Below are 25,958 nucleotides of genomic sequence, written 5' to 3'. Positions count from 1 at the left end.
AAGCGTAATGAATCCCCTGAGGTCAATTACGCGCTGCAAGTAAATTTTAGTTTCTGTGTTACAGGCAATGGAGGTGAAAATTCAAAAGCAAGTTGTTTTATCAAACCCAATTCTTGTTTCTGCATTACAGGAAATGCCAGTGAAAATTCAAAAGCAAATTGTCGTATCCAGTCGAAAGCGTGTACCTGTGCTCTGTTATTTTTAAATACTTTAAATTTTCTTACGGATAAAAATAGCTTATAATCAACGTTATCGTCTCTGAATGTGTCAACAGGTTCAGGATAGCATGAGAATCTGTTTGTCTGTGTCTCTTCGGATTCTAAGTCGCGTGGTCTCTGTAAATTACTTAAGTTATACTGGCTGTGTAAGTCTGACAAATGTTTGGAACGTGGCGTATGCTGTGACGTGTTAATGACTGAAACATTTTTCATTTCTGTCACTTTAACACGTTTGTCAATTTGGCTGATCTGTTGTTCAAATTTCTTATCGACTTCCGTATCCAGAGTGCGTGAAAGTTCTGGTGACTTTAAATTAAACTCGTCGTGTAACTGTGTCGCGTTTTCAGAACATTGTTCAGCGACTGCACTACTTTCATCTCTAAGTGATTCTGTTGTCGCTGCATCTGTATTACTTAATTCTTGTGCAACAGATCTAATTTCTTCACTACTGTTACTAGCACAAGCCTTAATTTCCTCACATAATTGTTCTTTGGTATCATGACGTTGCACGGTAACGGCTGTAATCTGTTCATTAAGTTGTTTGTTCTGTGCGTTAAGGTTGTCGTGTTTTTCATTTGACAGTTTGAAACTTTCATTGAGTTGTTTGCACGATTTAGTAAGTTGTTTGAAATGGTTGTCGGCGTTTTTCATTAAATTGTTTGTGCTGATTGTCTATTTTTTCATTAAGTTGTTTGCAATGGTTGTCGAAATTTTCATTGATTTGCAGTAATAATGCCATAACTTGATCCCAGCCAATATTACCTACTCTGTTCTCTGTACTGTGTGATGGTGCATTTGCATGTGTCACGCTTTGTGTGACCGTTTGGTTATTCTGTGATTCTTGAAAATGTTTGCTAATCGGATGTGCACTGTTGGTCACTACACCGGAATCATATAAATCTGACATATTCTGATTACACTGTTCATTTTCGTTAGAAAAATTTATCTGTTCGTTACGTAAATTTTGCAAACCGGGTGTGTCAAACTGGGCATCGTTCGTTGTAATGGAACGCGCCGCGTCATCAATTGTTACATTTACTCTGGACATAATTGCATTTGTTTGCTCATCATTAGGATCAAAATCAATGTTAGTGATCGGTACGCACTGATTGTCTGTAAATAGAGGATTATCATTATTACACTGAGTGTCGCAAGTATTATCGGTCAAATTATTCGAGTCGGCTATTTCACTCATTGCACATCGCGATGTACTGTTAACAGTTTTTCGCGGCATTTTTCTCAAATCAAAATTAAGCACAAAATGAAACAACGATAAAGCAAAAAAAAAAAAAAATGGAACAAACACAATTACAACAAAGAGCAATAAATTGCCGATGATCTGTGAAAGAAAGAGTGACAAATTAGTAAATGCGTTGCGCCAGATGCAAACTACATTTAAGTAAATAAGAGCAGATATATGACTACTTCTCAGAGATTCACAAAGAAATACGATCCTGGCCGGTTGTCGCCAAGTGTAACCTCCCCACAATTTTTTTTTTGTATTTAAATAAATATTTGGTTAATGATTCTAATTTTTGTGTGACCTCAGGACAAAATTGGTTGCCATTTATAATCTCCGTGCACATATGCATTCACATTTAATGTACCCACAAAATACCTTTCTCATTTAATGTAAGCTCGAAACAGAAAACATCCTAAACCCTGAAATGAAAATAAAAAATAAAAAAAAATTCAGTAAGCTGGTAAAATTTGGACGACAGCAGTGCTGCGTTGTGGCCCTGTAAGATCATTCTGAATAAAAAGCAAAAATTCTTACCTCAATAAAAACGGCGAATACATCTGCTCTTACTTAACATTTTTCCGGCACAGCTCCGTGCAATGCTGGCCCATACATTTGTGATTTGTGAAAGGAAGCAACTGATTTTTTGAAATGAATGTTTTTTTTTAAAAATTACTTTATATTACAAAAATTATTATTAGGACATTTTTTTACAACATTTGGATGACAGTTCAGATACATTACTAGATATGCGCGAGGCTGCTTTTTACCTTATACAATAATACTCAGGCTCCGGACTCCCGACCAGAGCAGACTGCAGACAAGCGCAGACTAGACTAGCAACAACTTACTGCTACAGCTACACAGTTCCTACTCATTCAACACTGCTCTCTGGTCAGCGATTCTCTTATACCTTGCATATCGCAGGCAGCGCATACCTCTTACAGCATGTTTTTGAATTCGAGAGCTACATATCCAAAGTTATTGATAAAGTTATTTCCGCAGTACAGAAAGCTGACAAATATTCGTAATGATAGTCGTTTCCCAGTTCTTTACGCGACTTTTGCCGTTTAGCATTGCACATGATGGGCGGGATTGGTGCTGTTTAATGAAATACATGGGCTCGATACGGCTGATTCAAACCAGCTATGTGCATTTTTTTCCGTCCAAGTTGGAAGTGTTGTAATTTTGGTGTGTCCCGCAACCTACGTAGCTTTGAACTGCTAGACTTAGTGAAGAATTCAGTGGAAGTAGCAAGGAATTAGTTTGTAGCGCTGTTTTGATACTTAGCGGAAAATTTATGAATGCACTGTAGTTAGGCTGCTACGTGGTTTTTGTCTTCGGAAATAGACTGAGAATGAATTCTTGCGAATCATAGCTAGGCTGGCGACCAATATACAGACTATTTTAAAAGTGTAGCAGCGCTTATAACACATCCACATAAGTCAATAAACTTTTCATTGATTATCGCCGAATTTGATTTCATGACCACAGCAACAACAAGTAAACACGAAGGGGAAAATGTGATCTCTGAAATCTGCCACATATATTGTTTCGCTTAACAGTTGAATTACAAATTTATTTGTAATTTAGCTGACAAACAAATCAGTACAGGTATCCGTTGTCCTTGTCTCCACGAAATAAGGTTCGGCCAACTTCGTTCGCTTGTAATATGCTAACCTGTGCAACGACATTTGATGTGTGTCTTTGAAAATGACAGACCGTCAAAGCTGCAGTCACAGCCAATAAATATATTGACACGCGTAAGCGGTATCCACATTATGTCTGCTTCATTGCTTCCCTGACATAGAACAATTCAGATATTCAGTAGCATTATTAAAACGATATTCTAAATTGCAAATACCAAGCACCTTGCTACGAATTTGTGTGCCTCAGAGAAGTTTCTCTAGACATGTTTATTAAAGAGGGAGACTGGAAAAGGTCAAATAGACAAGCTCTTCTCTTAAAGCACAAAGGAAACAGCCAAGTTTAACTTCATCTGTACATGTACTCATCCACGGAGTTTACCGCTACCAGTACATAAATCACACTGCAGTTACTTGAGTTTTGACGACACAGCAATTAAGCACGATACGATGAAGTCGAAGTATAAGTCTCCACATTCGATCACTTCGTTATCCAAATGTTTCACTTAACTTTAGTGTACGTAGTCGGTAGGTGTTTCTCAATAAAGAGATCTTGCGTAATAATTTTGATGCTTAACTCTTCATAGTAGACGTATATTTCTATCATGGTTCGAGCTATGTAAATGAGGGAGATACAGGAACCTTACCTTACACGGACTATGCACATTACGACATTATAATAGCTGGTGAACAAATGTTCTCCAGTACTCACCTCATCAACATTCATTTCAGCGAGCAGGATGTGCCTTAGCTATGAGAGAAAAAGCTAGTACAGATTTCTTTGCTATCGTGTTTACCTTGAGCGCTCATGCTCTTGTGACTGCTGTATCCGCATCTTTTCTCTTATGCAATGTTTGTGTTCTGTTACTTATTTCTTCAAGAAGTCGGTAGTTAGAGGGAAGTGTATGACAGTAACCAATTCTGTGGCGATACGAATAGTGAAGTCTGAAAACCACACAAATTATTAATTCCTTACGATTAATTCCATATTGTTTCAGTGATAAGCTTACTCATTGTATTAACACGTACTTAAAACTAGCGTATAAGCCCTTGATACTATGTCGATTAAGTTGGCTTACATACGTCATCCAGTGACGTTTTGCTAAAAGTATTCCCAACTTTATTTACCAATGCCTTACAGCTACTAAAAGATTTTATCACTTAGATACGTCGGAGTGCTTGCAATTGTATCCTAGCTACGATAACAAATGGAATTTTCCGTAGCTTCCATAGGATACAACAAAGCAGGCTGCCCCTATACTCAGCCAGTTTAGAAATACAAGATCACAAACGAAAGAAGAAGAATATTTATCACTTGTTATAAAAAGATATACGATGTATTGATACTTGTTGTTAACATGGATACTTGAAGTGCATTTCTAAGGCCAGTAACACTTAGGCATTATCACCAGGATCGGCGACTGATTATGGCACACATTTCTCTCTGGGTTATCTATCTTGAACGTTGATCCGTAATCGACTGTCAGTTCGTTCTACCGTAACACTTACGTACAGTGATAAAATAAATATTATTTCTAATCTAATTCAATTACTTGTTTATTGCCAGATACACAAACTTCCTGTCGGCCGGAGTTGCCGAGCGGTTCTAGGCGCTAAAGTCTGGAACTGCACGACCGCTACGGTCGCAGGTTCGAATCCTACTTCTGGCATGGATGTGTGTGATGTCCTTAGGTTAGTTAGGTTTAAGTAGTTCTAAGTTCTAGGGGACTGATGATCTCAGAAGTTAAGTACCATAGTGCTCAGAGCCATTACACAGCCTTCCAAGTTTCTTACAATGTTAAGAATTACGTTTTCAACATAAAATAGTGGTCTAGTAGCCAGTGTGTATTTTGTAAATGATGCCTATCCGTCTGACCAGCGACATTTTTGAGAGATATGACTGCATTATCAGCTACAAGCCCATCGCGGTACAAATTTGTATCTATTATGTTAGCAATATACTGAAATCATAAATCAACGTAAAAGCCGTGAAGTTAATGATAGTTACGATATTTCAATTGCGACAGGAGGTTAGACATATACATTATTTTTGTCGAGATTTTTTGTCTCAGCTCCATCGGTTCCCAGTTTAAAAACATCGATTTAAGGAGTTCTGCTACTCTTTACTTAGCACGATACAACTACTGCCATAAATTTTAATATGTTCTAAATTTACTGCCAATCTTGATTAGAAGGATTCAGTTGTTAATAATTTTCTTATTCAGTGGTATACCATTTATGTCCAGTAAACTGCGTTGGGTAGCGATGAGTTTGAGGAGGTAAATAACTACCTTATCTACTACCAATTACGACAGTAATTTTGCGCACTTCCTCTAAGAAAATTATCGTTCTAGTTACTTGTCCTTCAAACCCCCTCCCCCCCCCCCCCCACCCCTGCTGAACCCACCGAATCCAAATTCTTCTAACAGTCGTTGGATCTCGACCAACGCGAGCAGCAATATCGCGATACGATAAACCGCAATCGCGATAGGCTACAATCCGACCTTTATCGAAGTCGGAAACGTGATGGTACGCATTTCTCCTCCTTACACGAGGCATCACAACAACGTTTCACCAGGCAACGCCGGTCAATTGCTGGTTGTGTATGAGAAATCGGTTGGAAACTTTCCTCATGTCAGCACGTTGTAGATGTCGCCACCGGCGCCAACCTTATGTGAATGCTCTGAAAAGTTAATCATTTGCATATCATAGCATCTTCTTCCTGTCGGTTAAATTTCGCGTCTGTAGCACGTCATCTTCGTGGTGTAGCAGTTTTAATAGCCAGTAGTGTAATTCTTCATTTTTTCAACCGAAACTGGCCGAAAAAAAAATGACCCGCGTTACTTACTGAACGCCTCTCGTAACACGCCGCCAACTGGTGACGTCCCACAGGACGCCATGGGTCGAAGCAGACGGGTGGAATAGGATCATGAGCTTGACCCAATTATGCAGCAATGTGCGAAAATGCGTCGTTGGCAGGTAACACATAAAGACTGAAAAGCTGACCTGTTACAGGCTTACGTAACATTGTAATTGATCTTGTTAAGGCTAATCAGTAGTCGAAACTGGAATATTTCCCCTGTAGACAGTAGACGTACAGTTTACGTAACCAAATTAGACGTTATTTCATAACGCCATATACATTCTGCTTGCTTTCAGTCATTCTTCGGGAGAACCTACAACAACATGAACTCCATTTCGGAATGCAAGAACAACAACGAGTGTATCATCGACAAGAAAAATCGGACGTCCTGCAAGGCGTGCCGCCTCAAGAAGTGCATCGAAGTCGGCATGTCCAAGAGCGGCTCCCGCTACGGCCGGCGCTCTAACTGGTTCAAGATTCATTGTCTGCTGCAAGAGCAGCAGCAGCAGCAACAACAACAACAACAGCAGCAGCAGCAGCAGCAGAACGGGCAGGACGGGGGCGGCATCGGCGGCGGGCTGCCCCTGGGGGCGGCGTCGCTGTTCGGCGGCGCGCCGCCCGGCCTCTACCCGCCCTCCTTCTTCGCCGGGCTCAACGGAGCCTTTCCCGTGCTGCCGCCGTCTCCGCTGCCCAAGCGCCGCAAACTCGAGTCCAGCAGCTCCGACGACTCCTCGGGCGCGTCCTCCGTTGACGACGAGACCGCCGCCATCACTGCAGGGTACGTATTCTCGGCCGGCCTGTGTGGCGGAGCGGTTCTAGGCGCTTCAGTCTGGAACCGCGCGACCACTACGGTCGCAGGTTCGAATCCTGACTCGGGCATGGGTGTGTGTGATGTCTTTAGCTTAGTGAGGTTTAAGTAGTTATAAATTCTAGGGGAGTGATGACCTCAGTTGTTAAGTCCCATAGTGCTCAGAGCCATTTTTGAACGTATTCTCGAAGCCCAGAGACTCGTAACTCTTCTGTCAGTACAGCTAACTTCTGGAAGGTGGGTACAGATTGCCGGATATGACCCCTGAGATCGATAAGATTTTACAAACATAAGTCCAGAGAGCACGATTTTCATACTGAACGTAATCTTGTACAAGATATTCCTGTGCTTCTCACAAAACGCCTCACAGAGGAGATGTACGTCCACTTACTGGAATATTCTACTTTTCGTACTGAAAGAAGTGCCTTTGGCACTCCGTAAGATCTACAGAGTGATGGTCATCAAGCGGTTTTTCGGGAGGCAGAGGTTTCTTGCTATTTGTCTCGCAGAGTCTCACTTCCTCCAGTTGCACAGCAAACGCTAAATGTTCAGAGGAGTAGTTCGAGCTCGCCCGGTTTTTTGTTTTCATCAGAAGTTTTTGACATATTTCAATACAAAAATCGGCAGGAATTATCGTACTTGTGTGAGCTTCAGAGGTATTGAAAATGCATAGAAGAAAAAAATACAGAAACAGGAAGGAAGCCAGCAGTCAGTCGCAACTCAGTCCATACTATTATACATGTAGATCTCAGCTACAGAATAGCTATCGTGTGCTAGAAACATAATAAATGCAAAATGACCAGTGATATTGAACTCGCTGATACCTCTGTGTTTCATATATCATATATCATATGACAACATATATTCCGTAGCTGAAATCTAGATCTGCAATAAAGAACAGACTGGCAGATTGAGTAGTGACTGATTGCTGACTTCTGGTTTTGGATTGCTTCACACTCGTCGAGCACAGTGGTTACAGTGGAATCCAACATGATGAAAAAAATGTATCTGTAAACTACTGCTATATTCCAAATGCGTGGGAATAATATGCCCGAATTTATTACAGTGAATTACACAAACAATTCACTTTTGTCTAATACGATACTAGCTGAATACCCGGCTTTGTCCAGGTTTTTATGTATTTCATCTTACATGTGACCTCCTTACAACTTGATGGCATTCGAACTGCCTTTTCATACACTCTCTGTGTCTTCGTCTTTCAGCTGCGTTCCTACAATCGCTTCCTTTTTCACCTGCCGATTTCCTCACGGTATCTTCCACATGCGCCCACACCTCTCGCTCCTCACCCTCTCTCTGTCCATCTGTTCCTGTATCTCTCTCTGTCCGTCTCCTCGTCCCCCATCTTTTATGCATCACCCACTCCACATTCTCCAGTCCATCTCTTCCTACACTTCACCTTCTCTCTCGCTCTCCACCTCCTTCTGCTCCTCTCTGTTTGTCCATCACTGCTCCTCCTCCCCACTCTCACAGCATACCAAGCTCCTCCACACCCCTAGCTCATCTTCTCCTTCCCCCTCTCTACTCATCTTCTACTCCCACTCTCTCTACTCTTTTTTTCTCCCACCTCTCACTATTTATCTACTCCTGCTCCATCTCCCTATCCATCTAATCTTGCCCCTCTGCCTACCACTTGATACACCCTCTGTCCTTAATCATTAAATCTTGCCCACTCTCCCCATCCAACTCCTCCAATCCCTCTCTATTTGTCCACCTCCTCCTTCCCCTCTTCATCTCGTCCTCTTCTTCTGCCTCCTCCCTGTATCTGTCCCTCTCCTCCTCCCCCTTTTGCTGCCCATCTCCCCTGACTCAGCTCTGTCTGTTCATGCTATCATGCCATTTACCTCCCTACTAATGTTGTGCAGGGTAGCCTGTATGGCAGGGGCTAATAAAAACACTTTTACCACATATTTATGCTCGTGTTAGAGCTATGAAGTTATAAATCACACAGTGCTGCTACTTGTAAAGCTTTCTGTTTCTGTGCCAGATGAGGTTGAAATCGGTCCAGAGGTTTTTAAGGAGATCCTGGACATACATACATACATACATACATACATACATACATATTGCTACTTTAATTTATATATAGATTAGCAGATATTGTATCGCAAAATAAGGCAACTTTTAGTATGGTGTGGAAAGTACTGAAGATCGTGTTTGTATGTATATATTTTATTTCTTTTGAGGAAGAAAACAGAAAAAATAAATAAAGAATAATGAAATTAACGTTATTATACATAGAAATGAAAAGCAGTTATTGGCTGAGGTCTGTTACATCAAAAGACATTTTATTGTCAATAAAGTCCTAATGATTCATAAATAATTCTCATTTACATATACAAAAAATTGGTTGTTTGTTTTGGAAAACTGCTACATCTCTGATCTTCTTTTAGAGATAAAAAGTAGGGCAGTGGACTTTTTAAAGAGTGGCTTGAACTTCACAGTGCTTCACTAAGCATAGTCCTATGGAATGAGGGATACCCCATCTTCTTCCGTCCTTAGTACTGTTCGTATCACCTTGTTATAGGGTGACCTATAGTTGACGTGACTACAAATCAACTGTGTAAGTATTTATCGTAGAAAAACGTGTTTGCTGTTAGCGAAGGCACTCACGTCGGTCATAGGCTGCTATATTCCAGTAACGCCAGATTTCTCCGCACTGTCCCAACGAGTGCGTTCGTCTTACGTTTCACATTGATTTCTGCAGTTATTTCACGAAGTGTTTCTTGTCTGTTGGCAATGACAACTCTCCGCAAACGCCGCTGCTCTAGATCGTTAAGAGAAGGCTGTCAGCTGCTGCGTTGTCAACGGTGAGAAGTAATGTCTGAAATATGGTAGTCTCGGCACACTCTTTACAATGTGAATCTCGGAATATTAAATTCAATAACGATTTCCGAAACTAAATGTCCCATGCGTCTAGCTCGAACTACCATTCCGCGTTCAGAGTCTCTTAATTCCATCGTGCGGTCATAATCACTTCGGAAACCTTTCCACGTGAGTCACCGGAGTACAAATGAGGTGAATATCGCTATTCCATGACGTTCATCACCTCATCGTAAAGTACCGATATTCATTAATCAAAGTTGGGATATCTCGATTCGTTGTAATGTGCCAGACATTGTGTGTTCACTTCACTACAAGTTGCGAACAATGACAGTGACTTCCGTCCTGTCATACTGTGTTTTCTGAAACTGAAGGGCAACCTTGTGTGTGTGCACAGGCTCATGTCGCGACTGCACGGGGGCCCGCGGCCGCCGCCGCTGTACCACGGGCCGGCGCCGCCCCCGCACGGATCGCCGCAGCTGCAGCCGGCGCCGCCCCCGCAGGCGCGCTTCCTGTACCCCAGCCTGGCGGCGCGCACGCCCGTCAACGGCGCCGGCGTCGGCGCGCCCGGGGGCGGCGGCGGGCTGCTCGTGCTGGGCGGCGACCTGCTGCTGTGCAGCCCCGCGCTGGCCGGCGTCGCCGTCGAGCAGGACCAGCCCATCGACCTGTCGGTGCGCGGCCGCCCCAAGTGCTGCTCCGACTCCGCACCCAGCTCCCCGCCCTCGGCGGCCGCCGACTGCGACGAGGCGCTCGGCAGCGCCGACGCCGCCGACCGCCAGCGACGGGACGGTCGGTCGACGCCTCTCGACCTCACCAACAAGAGGGCTGTCGAAGTCCCTCAGTTCGGCTGAGGTCCATTTGACAGTCCGACACCAGATGAATTCGCATTGGCAGCGGTTGGATTGCCTCCGCTGCTTGTCCTTAACTACGATTAATGAATTGTTTCGGGTTGAACGGTAACGCCTCTCGACCTCACCAGCAAGAGGGTGGCTGAAGTATCCCAGTTTGGCTGAGAGCCATTTGACCGTCCGACACCAGATGAACTCACATTGTGAGCGATTGGATTGCCTCACCTGCTTCTTCTCAGCTACGATCAAGGAATACTTTCAGGGTGATCGACCAACGCCTCTCGATCTTCCCAAAAAGAGGGCGACCGATTTCCCCTGACCGTCTGACACTACGTGAACTTATGTCTCCAGGGGTTGGATTTTTCTCCTCTGTCTGTCCGCAGCCACGGTGAAAGGGTTGTTGTGGGATCGTCAGTCGACGCCTCTCGACCTCACCAACAAGATGACCGCCGAAGACCGGAGTTTGGCAAAGACCACTTGAGTGTCTAACGATACGCAGGCTCATATCTGCAGCGGTCTACTTGTATTCAACTGCGGCTAAGGATTAGTTGTGGAATATTCGTTCCCAGTAAACTCGTAACGATATTGCATTCGGGCTGGAAGAAACTGGTTCACTTTCTGCTGCTGGAAAAAATAAACTGATGGCATATAACAATTTGAGGAACGGCTTGATACTAGTTTACGTATTTTTATGCAAGTGTGCTTTCATATCTGAACTGACAGTCCCATAGAGGATGCGAGATCCATCCCTAGTACTGCCAAATATTTTGTGTCGATAAGAGGAGTAGACTGATGTACACCTAGTGAAGACAGTTGAGTAGCTGCAGTTCGCAAACTGTCATTAGTGGATCACGGAGAGAGTGTTATGCTGGGGAAAAGTTCATTCAGTAGTTTTGTGCACAGACGTCTTAGAATGAAGCAATGACTTCTATACATTTACCTGTTTTCTCGGCGTTATCATTAATTATTTTGTATGTTGTTACATATGTGCGGATTCATACCGTCTTTCGATGCTTATCTTGCAAGCACGAAACTACAGCTGCAGCCAGTCATATTCTTCCCCTGAAGTTTCAACTGAAAAATATTTGAATATTATCTGAATTCACTCACTGAATAAAGAGACGTGTAAACATTTCGCAGCCGTAGCTGCAGTTGAAACAAGAAAATGATTGTAGCTGCGCAACCGAAATGTCGTTTGAGCAATCGTTACACCGGTAAAACTTGAAGATGCATATGTGCGCTTACGTATCGATGCTCAGAATATGTGAAATGCCCCAGCGAAAGACACCAAAAGTTTACCAACTAGGTGCCATCTAATGTTAGTAACAGAAAGCACCACTTGATACAGGACTGCAAGTTTCTTCTGGTCTCCCATTTCACAGAAGACTTTAATCCAGACATCTTTCAGAATTCCGAAACAGCATCTCGTACGGGCTGTTCTTACATTACACTAGCGTCGAAGTAAACGAAATAACTACGTACTCCATCTTACGTCACCTCGAATTGCTTCCAGTACCTTAACGCCATAGATAAGCTGATAGGGTACTGCGAAGTTCTGTTTTGAGATTTCTATTAAGTAATTCGCATCAGCAATAACTTGGCCGAAGGCAGCTACTTTGGGGAGACCACAGCGGCAAGGCGCCAAATGCTTGACAGACGGAAATCGTGAGGACACGATTAGGACTGAATGGCTAGTCTCGTCGCCGTGTCCAAGGGGATGCCTGTTTTCAATTTCATGCGCAGTTCATTACGGAGTGCCCTCACCTACCGCTAATACTTCTTTAATGGGCAGTGCTGAAAAGCAATCTCCTATCGCGAGGTTAATTTACGAAGCAACTCAGAAAATGAAATTGACTAAAGCTAATGTATTTTAAAGGACCGAATTTATCACGCTTGCCATTTTAAATTAACGCCTTGAGTGGCTCACTTTTATTGGACCGGTAATGACCCGGAACAGGGAGGCCATACCTAGCTGTTAATATCATCTCAATTCCTTTTAATGAAGACGTGATACACTTTCGTACAGCTCAGTTCATTAGGAAAGCATCACATTCATTTGCATAATGGATCTCTGGTAACGACGTACTCATCTTGCTGGCGATCAGGATTACCAAACCTACAGCATACAGCGCTTGTGGCACTGGAAAACGGGGCCTGCCAAGGAGTGCAAGATATATGCCGATAATTGGCAGCGATAGCTACGAACGCGCTTTATTTGCGTATCTAAACGGGGATTACGGAATTCCTTGTGAATCTGCTTTATTTCAGTAGCTACAGATACGCTCTGTTAAGGTTTCCTTGAATGAAATAGTGAAAACTCGACTCTGCAGATGTTTATTCCTTCCTAATTGAAGGAACGCTTTAAATGGCCAGTTTTTTTATTAAATAGATTACATTGTCTGCTTCTTTTAGTATTTATCAGCATTACAAAAACTCGAATTAGCAGATATTCTATCTTGATTTTTTTACAACGAAAACTGAAGCCTCCTTAAAGGAATTTTTTTTAGGCTTTCTACCGCATGTTCTTTACCGGAGGCATATATTTTTGTATGATAATATTACTCGATTTCATGTGTGTTAAGACAATTGTAAATACTTACTTTTGTTGCATATTCTTTAGTATCTTGTTTGCTTTTTTGTAAAATATTATGTATTTTGTTATTATTTAAGTAATTCAGTGGAGCAGATGAGTTTCATAGCGTACTGATATACGCACTTCGTGCACTGTTCCTTGGGAAACATTTACGTCCACTTTCACTGTTGGAGTTCCAACGTATCAAAATAAGGCCAGTAATCAACAAAAGTGTTGTTTCACAATAAAATGTTATTCGTGCTTAAAAGTGGTTTTTCATTTTCATTTTTGATGTGTATCTTGGTAACATTGTACAGATTTTGAACACACGGTGTCTTGTTTGTCATAAACTATTTCACAGCAGTCTTAAAGGACATCGACTATTCCAGCTATAGTACGGTGAACAATAGTTTACAGAAACTCTAACGGGAGGCAATCACTGACTCACAGCGCAAATCTTCTAGAATTTTTAACACTACACAAGCTTCCATACCAAACTCAAATACCACCCATCTGGAAGAAAGGCTAATCCACGAAACACTTTCAGTTTCTAACCGTTTTCCAGAACACAGGAAGATGACTCAATGTCGAAAGTTGTGGAAGTTTACGTCCAAGACACAAAATTAAGGTGAATAAACCTACCTTTACAATAACGCTATAAATTTATAGTAAAATAAGTCTTAAGTTCTACAACTGGCAAATGGAAACCGAAAGAATGAAAAGAATGAATAACATCATTTGGCCTCCAGTGGATTCAAGAATTCTTAGCTATAAATTCAGAAAGCGGCGGTTTGATTTTGCTATCGCAACCACTAGAGATATATGCTTTTGAACAGAAACAACATACAGATAAGTAATAGAACTACTATAGTTTTTATCATCTACAGCTTCCTGAAGTAGAAAAGAAGTTATTTCTTTATGTCTTAGCGCAAGCTCTATCATCCTCTTCCTTCTTCTTTTCATTGTCTTCCATATATTTTTTTTCGTCGGTTCTGTGGAGATCCTACTCGTTTCTTATCTTATCAGTCCATCTAATTTTCAACATCCTTGTACACACCACATTCCAAACGCTTGGATACTTTCCTTGTGTGGTTTTTATACAGCGCATGACACACTACAATACAATGCTGTGCTCCAAACAAATATCCTCAGAAATATCTTCCTCAAAATAAAAGGCCAGCCGCGGTGGTCTAGCGGTTCTAGGCGCTCAGTGCGGAACCGTGCGACTGCTACGGTCGCAGGTTCGAATCCTGCCTCGGGCATGGATGTGTGTGATGTCCTTAGGTTAGTTAGGTTTAAGTAGTTCTAAGTTCTAGGGGACTGAAGACCACAGATGTCAAGTCCCATAGTGCTCAGAGCCATTTGAACCATTAGAGCTCAAAATAAAATCTATGTTTGATCGTGGTATGCCGTCTTTACCTGTATAAGTCTGCTATTTATGTCCTCCTTGATGCATCCGCCTATGTTATCTTGTTTCCAAGAGAGTAGAATTCCTTCACTTCATATAATTCCTGTTACACAATGTTAAGTTTATCGCTTATATCGTGTCTGCTACTCTGCACAACTTTCGTCTCTCTTTGGTCTACCCTCAGTCCATATCTTACATTAAGGAAACTGTTCACTCTATCGAACTGCTCCTGTAATGTTCTTCACTTTCACTGAGGAGAGGAATGACATCACTGAATCTGTCAGTGATACATTAAACTCTTAATTTTATTCCCATTCCTGAACTTTTGTTTTACTTTGTGATTGCTTCTTCGAGGATTACAGGTGAAGGGCTGGCACTCTGTTTTACTCCCTATATCGTTCCCGATTATCCCTTCTTAATTTTACTTCTTGGTATTTGTACATATTGTATATTACCTGTCTCTCCCTATAGATTATACCTATTTTTCTGAGAATTTCGAATATCTTGCACCATTTTCATTATCGTACCGCTTTTTCGAGGTGATCTTTTACGTATTACTTCCATTATCAATCGCAGCGTTAGAACTGCCTCTCTGACACCTTTATGTTTTCTAAACTCAAACAAATCTTCATCTAACAGATATTCAATTTTATTTTCCATTTTACTGTATATTACTGCTGTCAGCAAATTGGAAGCATGAGCTGTTAAGCTAATTATGCGATAGTTCTCGCACTTGTCTGCTCTTGCTACCTTCGACATTTTGTGGATGATATGTTTTCGGAAGTCTCATGCTTTATATCCAGTCTCATAGGCTCTACAGACTAACTCGAATAATCGTGTTGTAGTCACTTCCCCCACTGGCTTTAGAATTTCCGAAGGAATGTTGTCTATCTCTTCTGCCGTATCTGATCGCAAGTCTTCCAAAGATCTGTTAAACTTGTAACCTCCCCACAAAAATAATAATTAAATTAATTTAAATATGAATAAATGAATGTGATTCTTATTTAATGTAACCTCTGAACAAAATAGGTTCCCATTTATAATCTCCGTGCAGAAATGCATTCACATTTGATGTACCCACAAAATTCTTTTCTCAGTTAACGTTAAGTTCGAAACAGAAAAATTCCTAAACCCCGAAATAAAAAAAAATTCAGTAACCTGGTAAATTTTAGGACGACAGCAGCGCTGCACCACGGCCCTGTATTCTGAATAAAAAAACAAAAATTCTTACCTCAATAAAAACGGCGAGTATATCTGCTCTTACCTAAAAAATTTCCGGCACAGCTCCGTGCAATGCTGGCCTATACATTTGTGATTCGTGAAAGGAATGATCATGCGTTGGATAAATTCTTTAAATTGAAATGAATGCCTTTTAAAAAATTACTTTATATTATAAAAATTATTATTAGGGCATTTTTTTAAAAAATTGGATGACAGTTCACATACATTAGTAGATATGCGCGAGGCTGCTTCTTTACCTTATACAATAATACTCAGCCTCCAGAGTCCCGACCAGAGCAGACTGCCGACAAGCGCAGACTACTGCAGACACGCGCAGACTACTGCAGACTACCGCAGACTACTAACAACATACTGCTCTCTGGTCAGAGACTCTCCTATGCCTTGCCTATTGCAGGCAGCGCATACCTCTTACATAACCCTCCACTGGGGGGGGGGGGGGGGGGGGGGCAAAAATTTGGCAGCGATGGTGAGTCAATTGGACTTACCATGAGCAACAAATTTTTCTTAATTAACTAAGTTTACATTCACAGAATATATACATATATATAAGGGCAGAACGTGAAATAAAATATAGTGCACATGCACTGAGTACAGAACATATCAAGCAATGACAAAATGTATACGCAATGAGTACAAAACATATTAACATATGACAAAAGTGCACACGCACTGTAGTACAGAACATATCAGGAAATCACAAAATGTATACGCAATGAGTACAAATCATATTAACAAATGACATAAAGTGCACACGCACTGTAGTACAGAACATGTCAGGAAATCACAAAATGTTTACGCAATGAGTACAAATCATATTAACAAATGACATAAAGTGCACACGCACTGTAGTTTTTTTTTACTATTTTACAAGAATTAGGATAGGAAAGGGAAGGATTGCATCATGGTTGTAGCACATTAGGTTGCACGCAGCTGCACTGAAAGTCCATATCTTTCTACAGAAGCACAACACCAAGTGAGACAATCTGAAGTTCTTTTCCCTGAAGTATTAATCAGTGTAGCCGAGACACTGAAATTTCGTATTAATATTCCATGTTATCATTTTGGTAGTACATTAGGTACACCAAACAGTGGGACCATAATAACATCTCCATCGCTCAAGGTGGTGGACAGCATGTTGTGTCAACACCACGTACTTGTAAGGTACACCAACGTAGAATTAGTGCAAAAACCAAATATAGTGCTCCATGATCATGAGGATAGACAGGACAAACGGATATTGCAGTAATTTCTGGTAATTAGGTCAGAAGGTGAAGGACATTAAGTCTTATGCCAGTCATTATTGATAATTACACTCGTCTATCAACTGATTTGAGTAAATCGTGGCACTCATCGCCCAGTTACTGAAAATTTCTGTACCATGTATGAAGTATTACAGAACAATGTTCATAAGTCATCTGATTACAGACAACATTGGCACTCATTGACCAGTTACAAACCATCAGAAGTCATCACTCAAAACAGGAGCTAATGAGTGTAGCATCAAGCTATTGGTATTTATATATATAGCATGTAAGTGACATAATATAAATTTAAAATATAAGAAACAGTGGCATTCATTAGCCAGTAAATATTGAATATTACAAAACATTTTTCATCATTCAAGTGACATATGACATATTTAAAAATAATTATTGGCACTCATTGACCAGTTACAAATCATCAGAAGTCATCAGTCAAAACAGGAGCTAATGAGTGTAGCATCAAGCTACTGGTATTCATATATATAGCATGTAAGTGACATAATATAAATTTAAAATATAAGAAACAGTGGCATTCGTTGGCCAGCAAGTATTGAATATTACAAAACATTTTTCATCATTCAAGTGACAGACGACATATTTAAAATAATTATTGGCACTCATTGGTCAGTTACAAATCATCAGAAGTCATCAGTCAAAACAGGAGCTAATGAGTGTAGCATCAAGCTACTGGTATTCATATATATAGCATGTAAGTGACATAATACAAATATAAGAAACAGTGGCATTCGTTGGCTAGCAAGTATTGAATATTACAAAACTTTTTCATCATTCAAGTGACATATGACATATTTAAAAATAATTATTGGCACTCATTGGCCAGTTACAAATCATCAGAAGTCTTCAGTCAAAACAGGAGTTAAAGAGTGTAGAGCATCCATGCATTATTACAAAATATCATTCACTATTACTCAGAACTCATCATTCAAGTGACATAATACATATTTAAAATGTAACATACTGTAACTATTACTCAAGTCTGTGGTTAGAAAACATCATTCAGTATTACTTAGAACTCTGTTAAACTGGTAGCATTATTTGGGACTGGTAATACATTTTTTTTGTTTTGTTTTTTGTGCTAGCAATACATTGCGTTGGGATCGATAATTAATTGCTGCGCCATAACAATATTTGCTTTTGACTTATTGCTGCAAATGAGGATAGGTAACGTCATTGGTCATGAGTCAGCTGTAGCAAGGTTATGAAACAAATAGAGTATATGTAATCACATTCACGAATGACACACAAAAATGGGTAAAAAAATGCAAGTACTAGAACAGGTTTAATGACCAACTGCTTATAGCGCGTTAATTTCATGAATAGCTTCTCCTGGAAAAAAAATACAAAATGGACTATTAAGCTGAAAGAAGAAACGCATATTATGCTGAAAAGTAGTGAACTTCGAATTAACAGGTAATGAAATGTGTATTAAATATTTATGTTCTCTAGCTGTCCTTTCCAAAACCTTCAGTCATCATACCATGCGACATAAGACATACTGTCAAAACGAACTGCAACAAATACTTAAATAACTACATAGCATAAATACATAAACTTCAACATTATTCTCATCTGCAAAGAAAAACTTAAAAGTGGTGCTTTTGGTGGCCATATAAAGTTTATCACCATCAACACCTGTAAACAAAAACTTCATTATTCATATCACCATAACTCCATTATTATCATCACCTGTAAAGAAAAACTTCATTATTCATATTACTATATTCTTCATCACTATTCATCATCATTCATTATCATCTGCAAAGAAGTCACTTCATTATTCATTATACAACTATTCATAGTATAGGGTTCCTTATTTATAGCATATTTCATCACTAAAACTAAGATGTGTAGTTCTGTCTGACAACCTGCTTCAATCGCCTCGTATTCTGAAAGAAAAAATTAGTTAAGACTGCTATCATACGATGTGTATAGTATATTCTTGTTAATGCTTGTTAATTCTGATCCATTCACTCTTCGTGACGAGGTATTGCATCTTCTTTCGTTCATTCCGAAGGTGAAATTCCCATTTCACCGTAATCCACTGTGGTTTGTTTAATTTATTTCTTTTACACGTTATTGCTTTCTGAAAATGATGAACAATGATTAATGTCTTGCATTTAAATCATATACCCATTAAATAAAAACTGGTTTCTAGTGATATAATTAAGAATACAGCATAGCATGACAGAAAACGTATTATGTCAAAAACATAGACAGTGCGCAGGTGCAAAAATGTACACAGAGTATCACAGTGTAGCAGCAAGAAAAAAAAATGTAAAATAGTCACGATGTTGAGATACCATAAGGCAAAATGTCAAAGTCAACTGGTGTTTGTTATATCTTAAATATTTCATAGTGCATACAAACAAAACACGAAAACAATCATACATACATGAAAAATAGAAAATGTGCACGGTCTGATATGTAACGACAAGAAAAGCGAACTGCTAACCTTACCTTGCCGGGCACTTGCCAAGAAAAAATATGACAATCATCAGTAAGTAATCACATAGATATAATTGCATAAGTGTTCATAAAATGTGTAAGTTCATCTGGAAAAATGTGTACGGTCTGATGTGTAACGACAAGAAAAGCGACCTGTTAACCTTACCTTGCCGGGCACTTGCCAAGAAAAAATATGACAATCATCAGTAAGTAGTCACATAAATATAATTGCATAAGTGGTCATAAAAAAATCAGGAAATGGCATTACAGTGTGATAAATCATAAAGTATGTTCATTCAATAAAGGGTTTAATATTGGAGACATGGTGATTGCCTTTACCTTTTCTGGTTCTCAGAGTTTCGACGTGTACTACATCGGGGTGAGGAATGCTGCGAATTCGATATGGACCTGCATATAGAAGCTCAAATTTACTACATCTATTCTTTCCTCTATTAGATAAATAATGTGTGCGTACTAATATCTTCCGTCCAATGTGAAAGTCACGGCGTGTACAAACCTGTTTTTGCTGTCTTCTTCGGCGCTCTGTGGCACGTTTGATGTTGTTCAGCGCAATGTCAATTATTTCATGGTGTCGTAGTCGACGAGATGTAGGAAAGGTTACAAATTCTTTAATTTTGTTAGGTGGTTCAACATTTTTCAGTATAACAGACGGAGATAGCATAGTGGATTCATTTGGTATGGAATTAATTACATCTTGGAATGAGAGTATGTGTGTGTCCCAATCAATATGTTTTTTATGGCAGTATATTCTACACAGTTTACCAATTTCCTTCATTAATCGTTCACAAGGGTTCGAAGAAGCATGGTACCTGGATATATAGATCGGAGAAATGTTTCTAACTCGTAACATACGTGTCCATATAGCAGATCGAAACTGTGATCCATTGTCGGAAATTACTTTCAATACATGCCCTACATGAAATAGAAAATGTTTTACAAATGCTTTCCAAACAGTTTTAGCAGTAGCTTTGCGTAACGGAGTGAAGGTAACAAATTTTGAAGTGAGTTCAACAGTGACAAAGATGTAGCAAAAACCTCTATTAGTTCTGGGAATCGGACCAAAAATGTCTACAGCGGCCATGTGTCTCAATTTAACAGGTACAATGGGATGTAATGGAGGAATATGTGAAGTCGTGTCTGACTTAGCTTTCTGGCAGATTTTACATGACACTAGAACGTCGACTACGTTTCTCCATATTGGTAAGATAACAGTTCTGTCTCAGTATAAGAAAACATTTTCTGACTCCGCAATGTGCGTAACTTAAATGAGTATACCAGATTAATTTGTTAACAAGTTCGTCAGGAATGCATATTAACCAATTGTTGCTGTCAGGGTGAGAGCGGCGAAACAGAATGTTATTGCGTACAGTGTAATGGTTTCTAATGGTGTTTCTAAAGGTGTTTAATTTCTTTCCACACGTTGGCTTTACTCTGCTCTTGCGCTATGTCTCGTAATGACGACGAAATGAAATTTTCAAATGCAACTTGTTAAATGTACATGACGCTGAAATTTGCTTTGCAGAAGTTGGTTGCGATGTCTTGCTGATTGTTGCTGAGAGAACGGGATAGTGCGTCTGCTACAACATTTTGTGTACCGGGAATGTGAACAATTGTAAAATTAAATTCATGTAAATAAAGTTTCCATCTGCTTAATCTGTCGTGTGTAAATTTAGCGGAAAGTAAAAACTGTATAGCTCTAAGATCTGTGTAAACGGTAGTGTGTCTTCCATAAAGAAAATGCCGAAATCTCATAAATGCCCATACAACACATAATGTTTCAAGTTCTGTAACAGAATAATTGCGTTCAGCAAGTGACAGAATCCGACTCGCAAAGGCGCTGTTTTTAATTACTGTAGTGCCATCTTCTTCAATTTCCTGAAAAATGTGTACGCCTAAAGCGGTGTTAGAACTGTCGTTGGCAATGGAAAAATTTCTAGTAAGATCTGGATGTGATAAAAGTGGTGCATTCAACAAAGCTTCGCCGGCCGCGGTGGTCTTGCGGTTCTAGGCGCTTCAGTCCGGAACCGCGCGACTGCTAAGGTCGCAGGTTCGAATCCTGCCTCGGGCATGGATGTGTGTGATGTCCTTAGGTTAGTTACGTTTAGGTAATTCTGAGTTCTAGGGGACTGATGACCTTAGATGTTAAGTCCCATAGTGCTCAGAGCCATTTGAACCATTTGAATAAAGCTTCTTTCAGGTTCACAAATTCAGAATGTGCTTGGCTATCCCAGGACCAAATAGTGTTTTTACCTGTCAATTGACGTAATCTAGGGGTGTCTAAATCAGAGTAATGAATAAATTTACGAAAAAAGTTAATTAAACCAAAAAGCTGCGTAGTTGTTTCTTCGTCGTAGGAACAGTAATATCACGTAAAGCTTGAAGTTTTTCCGGGTCAGGCGCAATGCCCTCTGCTGAAATTACATGTCCAAGAAATTTTATACAAGTTTTGCCAAAGTGCGATTTACTGAGATTAACTGTGAGTCCTTGTGCAAGAAAAGTTCGTAACAGTTGTTCAAGAATCAGATTGTGTTCAGACCAGTTAGCTTCTGCAATAAGAATGTCGTCTACATACGTTGTGATTCTGTCTTTAAGTTCTGTCGGAAGTATTGTATTCAAACCGCGAATAAATGCTGCTGAAGAAATAGTTAAACCGAACGGTAATTTACAAAATTGATAACAGTCGCCAAAACAGAGAAAAGCTGTGTACTTTCTGCAGTCCGGATGGAGGTGAATTTGCCAAAATCCCGATTTCAAATCTAATGTGGAATAAATAGCAGTACTATTAAATTTCTGTAGAAGTTCTTCTAGTGTTTGAGGGCGATCGGTTTCATTAATAATAATGTCACTGATGTGACGCGAATCAAGTACGAGGCGAAGTGAACCATCCTTTTTCTTAACAATATGGAGCGGCTTTATGTACGGACTAACTGCCGGTTCAATAATTCCTTGGTCAAGCATAGCTTGCAATTCTTTCTTAACTTGTTCTCTGTGAATATACGGAATGGGATAATGTTTGGCTTTAAATGTGTGGTGCTGTTTAACGTGAAATTCATACATAAAACCGGACATAGTACCAGGCACGTTGTCAAAAACTGGAGCTTGCTGTAAAAGAATTTTGCGTAGTTGCATGCGTTCGTCGTCTGTATTTGCACTGCTCTGTTTAACTTTATCAGAAATCATCTGTATATTGTCATAGTCGGCTTCGTCTGGAGTATTATAGTTGTGTACGTACGTATCTGTTAACAATGTGGAATGACAGTCTATGTTACGTGATGCGGAAATGACCTCTGTACGATTAATTGTTTGTTCTTCTGCAGATAAAGAGTGCTGAAATTCTAAAGCCAGTTGTACATTATCATCCTTTAACATTAACTAGGAGTTTTGAAAGTCAATAATTGCGTCGTGTTGTAACAGAAAATTTGTACCTAAAATAACGTCTGTCGTCAATAAGGGAACAACCCAAAAATTTGAGTGAAATGTATGACCTGCAATACAAAATGATAAATGTGTCTGTAATTTTACATCTACTCCTTTACCAGATACTGCTCCTTTTACTTTAGTTTGGCCTAATGGTAACGTAGGATAAGTATTCTCTTTGTTACATTCGTTGAAAGTTTCCTCATTTATAACTGACATAGCTGATCGAGAATCGATTACTGCTGAAAATTTGGATGATCCAATTTTTACTTCAATGACAGGGTGTGAAATGGTTTTTTGAATAACTGGTCTTTCCTGCAAAAGAGTGTCTCGGTTGTCGTCAAAAGTAATAACATTTTTGTGAACAAGATTCTGCGTGTCAAAAGTATTGCTTGCTTTACTGGAAGATGCAACCTGTACTGTATCTAGTCAAATTCTTTCTGACGTGCTGTTATTTGCGGGAGGATGCTGTGGCATTTCGACTATTTGAACTGTTCTGTTATTTCTTCCTGATGTATTACATTCGGGATGATATCTACTGTCTGGTTCATTCATGATAATATGTTGTTGCGGATGATTTTGCTGCTGATAAGACCGACTGTTATTAAACGTACGCTGAAAATTGTGCTCATTACTTTTACGTCTGTCATAATAGTCATTTGTATACGGTGCATTGCGACATGAGTTGAAATGGTGTGTTTTCTGTACGTACTGATTTCCTTGTTGCTGTGCGTTACTATTTGTTGGAGCTGACGCTATACGTGTAGGCGGCGAAACATTAAAGCTTGGTTGACCTTGCAGACTGCATTGTTGGTTAGGTATGCTAACCGGCTGGCTTTCATGCTGTTGCGGCGAAAAACGTCTATTGTTACCAAAATGTGGTTCCTGTTGCTGATAATTTTGACGATACTGATAATTAAAATTTTGTCTGTTATTAAAGTTTTGGTGGTTGTCGTTCCTGAAGCGTCTATTACCTTTGCTATTGAAATAGCGTGGCTGATCGTAATTGCTGTGTGCTTGTTGACCTTGGTTATTATATGAGAAATTTTTGTTTATGAAGGAATAATCTGATTGCTGAACTTCCAAAAGCTGTAACAGATCTCTGAATGCCGAAATATTTTCTTTCTGCTGACCCGTTAAAAGTGATACTCTTAATGATCGTGGTAATTTAGAAATACATAATTGAATAAGTGCAGATTCACTGTATGGTTCACTTAAGTACTGGTTTTGTTGGACCACGTGTTCAAAAAATTGCGTGACAGTGGAAAAATTTGAGTTCTCATAATTCGGTAAACTAATTAATTGGTCCTTGATTCCGCGCTGTGTCGTCTTCGACCAATACGCTGACAGAAAAGCATCCTTAAATTCTTCTACCGAATAGCACTGTCTCGCGATCGGTCTCATAGGAGTTGCCGGTTCGCCTTCCAAAAAACTGCAAATAAATTCAAGTTTGTGTGTTACGGGCCAAGTCGGTGGAAAAGCAAAGCTAAATTGTTGTATCCAATCCAAGGGGTGGATCTGTGTTCTGTCATTTTTAAATACTTTAAATTTTCTCACGGATAGAAAATGCTTGTAATCAAAATTATCATCTCTGTATGTCTGAACAGGTTCAGGGTTGTATGAGAATCTGTTTGTCTGTGACTGTTCAGAATCTAACTCACGTATTATCTGTAAATTTTCTAAATGATACTGGCTGTGTGAGTCTGGCAAATGTTCGCAAAGTGGCGTATGCTGTGACGTGTTAAACGCTGAAACATTTTTCATCTCTGTCACTTCTTGCTGTAAAGTTGACAATTTTCTACGTAATGTATTATTGGACGAATCTATCTCACTGAATGTCTGCTGTAAATTTTGGAATTCGGGTGTTTGATTAAACGAAACTGGTGAAGTATCGTCCGATTTGGTGTCATTATTATTTTCGATAACGTCAATACGACTGGCCAATTCGTTAGATTTTTCAGTCAGTATTTTTACCTGATCATCGTTTTTAGTGTCACAAGCATTAATTTGTTCTTGTATTTTACGTGTGGTTTTGTTCAACCTTTTAACGTCTGCTTTGATGGCATCGGGATCCCGAATTAGTTCTAATTGTTCAAGTCTGTCGGTCACTGTTTGAAAGTCTACTGTGTGTTTTAAGATCGGAGATTTCATCATGCAATTTGGTGTTCAACTGTTTGATAGTATTAATTTCGTCTGATACTGTAGCAATATTGTTGTCTATGTATGTTTTTGCTTTCGTAAACAATTTACGTTTATCTTCCTGTCTCTGTGCGGTAATTGTTTCCATGACTTGTCGCTTTACTTTATTGTGTTCCTGTATAAATTTACGGTAACGCGTTTCACTGTTTTGTAGGTGGTGATTAAAACGTTCGTCAATTTGAATGTTCTGTTGGTCAAATTTCGCGTCTACTTTTGCATCCAGTGTGCGCGAAAGTTCTGCTGACATTAATTTAAACTCGTCGCGTAACTGTGTTGCGTTTTCAGAGCATTGTTTAGCGACTGCACTAATTTCGTCTCTAAGTAATTTAGTTGCAGCTGCATGTGTATTATTTAATTCTTGTGCCACAGATCTAATTTCTTCACTACTGCTCCTAGCACAAGCATTAATTTCCTCACGTAGTTGTTCTTCAGTATCATGACATTGTGCGGCAACGGCTATAATCTGTTCATTAATCTGTTTAAAGTTCTCATTAATTTGTTCGATCGACCTGTCTTGTTTTTCATTCAACTGTTTGGAATTGTTGTCTAGTTTTCATTAATTTGTTTGTTCGATTCATTAATTTGTTTTTTGAAATTTTCGTTAAGTTCTTTCTTAGACTGTTTGAGACTTTCATGAATTTGTTTGTTCAATTCATTGAGTCGTTTGTAACTGTCGTCTTGTTTTTTATTGTTTTCATTAATTTGTAATAATAATGCCATAATTTGATCCAAGCCAAAATTAGCGACGCTTTTCTCTGAGCTATGTGGTGGTGTATCTGAATTTGTCACATTTTGTGTAACCATTTGGTCATTTTCTGATTCTTGAAAAGGTTCGCCAATTGGATGTGCACTGTTGGTCACTACCTCGGAATCAAATAAATCTGACGTATTTTGACTACATTGTTCA

The 25,958-nt window shown here is 39.6% G+C and overlaps 1 protein-coding gene across 1 annotated transcript in view; it reads left to right on the top strand.

The window, feature by feature from the left end:
• Nucleotides 1-10,467, top strand: part of LOC126252374 (protein embryonic gonad-like) — a 185,555-nt gene extending 175,088 nt beyond the window's left edge. The window contains exons 3-5 of the mRNA XM_049953266.1: nucleotides 6,264-6,745; nucleotides 10,014-10,181; nucleotides 10,236-10,467. Of these exons, the coding sequence (XP_049809223.1) occupies nucleotides 6,264-6,745; nucleotides 10,014-10,181; nucleotides 10,236-10,467 (882 nt within the window). The remainder of the gene's footprint in view (nucleotides 1-6,263; nucleotides 6,746-10,013; nucleotides 10,182-10,235) is intronic.
• The last annotated feature ends 15,491 nt before the right edge of the window (nucleotides 10,468-25,958 follow it).

This window comes from Schistocerca nitens, chromosome 4, assembly GCF_023898315.1.
Source record: "Schistocerca nitens isolate TAMUIC-IGC-003100 chromosome 4, iqSchNite1.1, whole genome shotgun sequence".
NCBI classification, from domain to species: domain Eukaryota; kingdom Metazoa; phylum Arthropoda; class Insecta; order Orthoptera; family Acrididae; genus Schistocerca; species Schistocerca nitens.
This window is presented reverse-complemented; position numbering and strand designations above follow the sequence as displayed.